This window comes from Prunus dulcis, chromosome 1 (genome assembly GCF_902201215.1).
Source record: "Prunus dulcis chromosome 1, ALMONDv2, whole genome shotgun sequence".
Lineage (NCBI taxonomy): Eukaryota > Viridiplantae > Streptophyta > Magnoliopsida > Rosales > Rosaceae > Prunus > Prunus dulcis.
This window is the reverse complement of record NC_047650.1, coordinates 16,926,673-16,933,528: the sequence shown is the minus strand read 5'-3', so window position 1 is coordinate 16,933,528 and position 6,856 is coordinate 16,926,673. Positions and strand designations below refer to the sequence as shown.

At 33.8% G+C, this 6,856-nt stretch overlaps 1 protein-coding gene across 1 annotated transcript; it reads right to left on the bottom strand.

Moving 5' to 3' along the window:
* Window positions 1-304: 304 nt before the first annotated feature.
* LOC117615384 (wall-associated receptor kinase-like 8) lies at window positions 305-3,513 on the bottom strand. The gene is made up of 3 exons (XM_034344462.1): window positions 2,694-3,513; window positions 2,340-2,459; window positions 305-1,536 (listed from the first exon to the last, which is right to left on the bottom strand). Exons 1-3 carry the CDS (start codon window positions 3,511-3,513, stop codon window positions 305-307), a joined length of 2,172 nt encoding a protein of 723 aa, XP_034200353.1.
* Between the last annotated feature and the right edge of the window lie 3,343 nt (window positions 3,514-6,856).

The window sequence follows — 6,856 nt, the reverse complement described above, 5'->3', positions numbered from 1 at the left end:
TTACACTCTTTAAGAGACTGTGTGTAGTGTCCAAATGCTATTTATAGTTTGATGATACGAACCATCGATTTTTTAAGAGAGAAATTTCAATTATTTGCACCAGATAATTGTGATTAGGTCAAATGTATCATTAGTGATATGTAAATGGGGTCATATAAAAGAAAAGATGGCATGTAGATGGAAATTGCATTGCATAAGGTATAGTCTAAAGGATTCCAAGTCCAAAAACATAAAATATTACAAGAAATATTTTCTTCACAGTAACTTGAAAACATTGGTGGTACTCTTAACGAGGCCACTGTGTTCATGCTCGTCTTTTTGTATGGATTATTGGATTATAAATGGAATCTCTTTTGCTCTCAAAAAAAGAAGAGCTTGTGCCACTATCCATACAAGAACCGATTGATAAAGAAGAAACATCCCACGGCTCGGTTATTTGGCCTTGATCATATTCAACCTCCGCAAACTTTTGTTGGACATCAGAAGCTTTAACTGACAATTGAATTCCCTCCAACTCTACTGCCACTTCTTTCATAGTAGGACGCTTTCTTCCATTCAAATTTAAGCATTTTTTTGCAAGAATAGCAACAGCCACAATCTCGTCTTTTCCACCATCCTTCATAACTTGAGCATCAAGAATAGCAAACAAATTATTATCCTCCATGGACAGAAGGAAATAAGTTGCTAGGCATCTGCTTTCTGGTGACCTCATGAATGAAACTGGTTTTTGTCCAGTCAACAGCTCAGCAAGGATGACTCCAAAGCTATAAACATCACTCTTCTCTGTAAATTGGCTAGATTGGAAGTATTCTGGGTCCAGATAACCAAACGTTCCACGTACTAGTGTTGTAAGGTGCGTTTGGTCAATGGAAATTGATCTTGAAGTCCCAAAGTCTGCTACTTTGGCTCTGTATTTTTCATCCAAGAGTATGTTAGAAGACTTGACGTCCCGGTGGTAAATTGGAAAGGAAGCTGCAGAATGTAAGTAGGAAAGTGCTCCTGCAACTTCGATTGAAACTCTTAATCTCGTTTCCCATGTAAGAGGGAACTCCTCATTCTGGTGATGAATATATTGAAAAAGTGTTCCATTGGGTATGAATTCATAAACCAAGAGGGGAACTTCGGTCTCTAAACAACAACCCAGTAGCTTAACCACATTCCTGTGGGAAATTTGTGAGAGAATGACAATTTCATTAATGAACTGTCCAACTTCACCTCCCTCAACTATTTTAGACTTCTTGACAGCAACAATTCTTCCATCCGCCAACATTCCTTTATAAACTGTACCTTGGCCTCCCTGACCAATAACTCTGTCTGCATTAAAATGGTCCGTGGCTTTCTCTAGCTCCTTGCAATTGAACAACTTAACCTTCTCAACATTGAGTTCACCAGAAGATAATTGTTGCTCCAACACTAGACCACCATTTTGTCTAAAGAACTTCTCTTTGCGTTTTATATCTTTCCTTTTCTTTATGACTTTGTGCGCCCACCATATGCTAGTTAGCAGAAACAACAGTCCAAGAACACTGCTGGGAACTGTATAGTTCAATCAAACAAGAAAGGATATATAACTCGGTCAAGAAGATGTTGTTTCATATATATATTCTCTAATATGAACGTCCTTGTTTTTTCTAACGTCCGGACTAGTTCCTGTTTTTTTTTTTGCCTTCTTTATGCAAAATATAAGGGACTACTTTTCTTGGCATTGGCAAAATAGAAATCATGCTCTGCCACTACTGAAAAGTCAAAAATGACCTCCAGGTTGTTCTTTTCCTTCATTCGTGGCCTGTAGAGAGAACTTGGAGGCTGTTTATGTATTTCAGTGCCTTTTTGTTAAATGATAATAATATTGAAAACAAGAGAGATGCACAAAACAAAATGGAAATTGTTTCCTTTCCATTGAATGAATGAATTTATTCTGATCATATAAAAAAACAAAACGAGTTTAGACATTAAGAAGTATTCAGACGTCCGCACTAAAGAATAGTTCAAAATATATATATACTCTAGTGGGGACGTCCACAATGGAAAGGAACCGTTTACTTTTTGTTTTGTGTATCTCTCTTCTTTTCAATATTATTATCATTGAAAAACAGGCACTGAAGCGCATAACACCCTCCAAATTCTCTCTACAGGCCACCAATGAAGGAAAAGCCCAATCTAGAGATGATGTTTGACTTTTTAGTTTGACTTTTTAGTATTAGCAGAAAGAAGGCAAAAAAACAAGTAGTCCTGACGATAGAAAAGAGAACATCTCTCTCTCTCTCTCTCTATATATATATATATGTATTTTTTTCAATTTAGTCATCAATAATCAAAGGATTAGTGCAGGGGCATACCTATAATGGCTAGAGTAACTCGTGATGATCGTTGATCAGGCAATTGACACTTAAACCCCCCAGGATAATTGACGCAAATGCCGGAACCACATCTATTAGGATCGTCGCATTCATTGATGTCTGATTTTTAATTGACAAATGGAAGGTAAAAGTTTCGGCAGATGATAAGAAAATATAATAAAAAATGAAAAATAGTTATTTTTATACAATTCCACTCATCATTTTGCCATGCAAAGGGTTGCCAGGAGAAATTATAGAGTGGAGAAAGTATTAAGAAATCAGTAAAAAAGGAAAAAAATCATGAAAAAGAAATAAAGACTTTTGAAGCTTGGACAATGGTAGCTAGAAGTTTACCTTGACATCCATGAAGAAGATAAGGGTTTCCATGGTGGCCCTTTGAGCAGAAACATTGGCTGCTGCTGCAATCCGTACTTTTATCATCTCTCCAATTATTTGTTCCATATATATCAAACTTGGTATAATTCAAATCAAGTACGTGCCATTCCAGCACCATAGGAACATAGTCCATTTCACCAATGGCAGAAACATTTGTTGAGTTTGATGTAAACCAATCATGCTCTACAAGGAAGGCATACTTGCATGCCTTTCTGTCCGCATTTAATACTACTCCAAAGCTAGTATTGAAGGACCTGAGATATGGAGTAATGGTGGTCTGGCAGCAATTCATTCCGATGCAGCTTTTCGTTCGTAGATAGCTAGTACTTGAATCATCACATATGGACAAGCAGCCAGCAATTGTTGAACCATCTAAGGATGTCATCAAGGCGATTTCTCCACAGCTCAATGAAGTAAATCTGTTTTTCATGGAGAACACAAACGGACTTCCTTCCAAGTTCGGCGTCTGGCGGCCTACTGGCTTGTTACTGCAATTAGAGAAGGTAATAGGGCTTTCCACCTTTAGTGTGCCTTCAACAGAAATTTCCAGCACCTCTAAACCAGTAACGTTCAAGAAAGCTTTCGGTGGGCTGGTTGAGTTGTCACATATTATTTGGAACCAGTCATCAAGGTAGCAGCCAGCTTCAATTCCAAAAGGATATGGGATTTGAGTGACTGATCCGCATCGCGATGAACAATTAGGCTTTGCCAAGGATGTTTCTTCTGATCCTACCGCACTCATATACCACAAGAACAAAGTAATTTGGACAATGTCCATTCGTCTGCTGCTTCTTCTTCCTCTCATTAGTTTCTTGACGATAAACATTACAAACTGAAAGAAAACAAAATGCAGGAAGTTGCAGAGGTAGTTCCTTTTATAGATTACATAAATTCAAATTCTCATTTAAGAGTTGGGCTCATAATAATAAGCTAATTAATATAGTTAGGGCTCGTTTGGTACGTCGGACTGTATTGACTAATTTCCGTCGGATAGTATTAATCTGTTCCGGAGAGTACTGACTATTTATCCATAATATTATACGGCGTTTGGTGCTGTTCCGGATAAATAATCTGACTAAATTATACTGTGTTTGGTGATGTTTCGGATAACATCAGATCAGACTATTTATAAATAAAAAATAAAATAAAAAATCTTTGATAATTTTAATGGAAATTGAGATTCAAATGACACAAATTTTTTTTTGGGTAAGATTCATATGACAAGATTTGTTTTTCAATTGTTTTTGCCAAGATTTTTTTTTTCATATAACCCATTATCATAATTGTAGTATCTCATAAAAATTCCAACATACTCGCATACGTTAATAAAAACAGTACCAAATAATGTATAATTCAAAGTGATCACATATTAAGGTGATAAGAGCAAAAGACAAAGTTGTTCATAAACCAAACTACATCAAAGAATGAATCACAGCTCCCTCACCCCAAGTAAGAGAAGAACAAATGCTTTTCTCATAGCACCATCCAATGTCAGGAATGTTCTTTCATCACTTGCTTTCTCCAAAATTAGTCGTAGTGCCTTAATTTGGTCATTAATAGACAAGTCCATCTTTGCCTTTTCTAATCGCAATTGACAAAGAAAAAAAAAATGGTTCCTAGAATTCAGGTTCATACATTTTTAATTTTGTAATTTTGCTCTCCTAGTCGTCAGGTATGTATGTATTCAACTAAACTACCAACACTAGCACAGTTGTTTGTTTTTGGACGAAAAGTGGCAATACTCTGTTTAATACCAACAATCTAAATATTCCCACAACGTCGAATCACTATATCACATACAAAGAAAACATTCGATTAAAAAAAATGCCAAAAAATAAAAATTCATAACCTAATTTCCACTAAAAAATTGAAATATATAAACAATAGAGAAGAAGCAAGAAGAAGCATATTGGAGAGAGTATGAAAAAGAGAGAGAGTGAAAGATGGATACCTGGAGAAGAGTGAAAAAAATAACCTGTGGAGAAGATAGCAGAGAAGAATCCTAGGGAGAAGAAGATGAAAAGAGCGCCTGATTTTTTTCGTAGAACGCGTGTTTTTTTTCCCTAGCCGTATAATTAAGCGTGTAGGGCTGTATGGGTTGTATTAGTTAGTCAGGTAAGGAGAGTATTAAAAGCCCAACCCATATAAAATAGTCTGGTAATTAAATAATACAAGTTGACACCAAACACCTGACATAGACTATTTACTCCTATCCAGAGTCTAATACGATATACCAAACGAGCCCTTATTGACTAGGGGCATTACCATATACAGACAAATTGAGGTCACAAACACTAGTATAAAAAAAAAAACCCTTGCGCGACTAAATTTTGCACGACGAAAAATAATTCGTCGCTCAAAGTCACTTTGCGTGACGAAACTCAAAACTTTGTCACTTAAAGTCTTATGCTACTAAATTTTGCGCAACGAAACACACATTGCCGCACAATGTCTCTTTGCACGACAAACTTTTTCGTGATGACAAAACATTGTCGCTCAAAGTGACTTTGCGCGAAGAAACAATAAACTTCGTTGCACAAAGTCTTGAGCGACGAAGTGTGTTTCGTCGCGCAAAGTCAAATAAAATAAAAAAATTATTATTTTTTAAATCTTTGCATGACGTAATCCAAATATTTCGTCACCTAAACCAATTTATTTTTGTTTTTTATTTTATATGCATAACATTTAAGAAATTAAACGGTATATATATTTATTAAGTAGCTTTAATTTTGTTATTTTAGTTCGGATCGGATTTTTGTTAGAACAATATATTATTGTAGTTCGGATTGGGTTTTTGTTAAAAAATATATATTTTAAATTGACGATCGAATTAGTTCATTGTATTCATATAGGGTTAAGGAGTGTAGTTGTAAAAAATCATCAAAATCGAAATTGAAATAACAGTTAAATTGTGATTTTTCGTTTATAACTGTCGAAAAGTTTTGTCCCCTTACTTGATCTCTAAATGTTTATTTTTTCCAATTTTTGTCGTATATAATCTCAAAGTATAAACAAACAAGTTTGACGGTTGGATCGTTGAAACTAGTTTCGTAGAATGCATATGCCATTAAAACAATATATTTACTAACAATTAAGAGCTTATTTATACTTTCGTTAAATATAACATAAGATTTTGTGGTATCTACTAGTGTAAATATTTTAAATTGAAGATCAAATACAATCATTGTATTCATATAAGGTCAAGGAGTGTAGCTGTAAAAAATCATCAAAATCAGAGTTAAAATAACCGTTAAATCGTGATTTTTCATTTATAACCGTCGAAAAGTTATGTCCCATGACTTGATGTCTGAATGTTTATTTTTTTCAATTTTTAGCGTATATGATCTCGAAGTATAAACAAACAAGTTTCATGGTTGGATCGTTGAAACTAGTTTCGTAGAATGCGTATGCCATCAAAACAATATATTCACTAATAATTAAGAGTTTATTTATACTTTTGTTAAATATAACATAAGATTTTGTGGTATCCACTAGTGTAAATATTTTAAATTGAAGATCAGATTCAGTCATTGTATTCATATGGAGTCAAGGAGTGTAGCTGTAAAAAAATCATAAAAATTGGAGTTAAAATAACCGTTAAATCGTGATTTTTCATTTATAACCGTCGAAAAGTTTTGTCTCATTTCTAAATCTTTGAATGTTTATTTTTTGCAATTTTTGGGATATACGATCTTGAAGTATATACAAACAAGTTTGACGGTTGGATCATTGAATGGTGTGTGTATGTGTGTATATATATATATATATTTATTAAGTAGCTTTAAATTTATTTATTTTGTACGTATAACACTTAAGAAATTGAATAGTATATATATTTATTAGTAGCTTTAAATTTATTATTGTAGTTAGGATTGGATTTTTGTTAGAAATGGGTTTTATGTAAAAAAAAAAAAAAATTGAATTTGAAGGGAGTAAAGTCACATTTTCAGTAAACTTTATAATAATAATTTTAAATATATATATAACAATGGGGTCGTTATGCAAAAACCAATAGCACGACGTCATAATGTAAACATGCGTCGGGCAAACCAATTAATTTTTTATATTTAATTATGCATTATAAATTTTAAGATATAGTTGTTTTCATAAGTTTTTATTAT

Coding starts and splice junctions, on each gene's coding strand:
- LOC117615384 (XM_034344462.1), bottom strand. CDS start 3,513: ATGGACATTGTCCAAATTACTTTGTTCTTGTGGTATATGAGTGCGGTA. Junction 2,460..2,693: donor TCTTCTTCATGGATGTCAAG/GTAAACTTCTAG, acceptor ATTAAAAATCAG/ACATCAATGAATGCGACGAT. Junction 1,537..2,339: donor AGTTACTCTAGCCATTATAG/GTATGCCCCTGC, acceptor TGAACTATACAG/TTCCCAGCAGTGTTCTTGGA.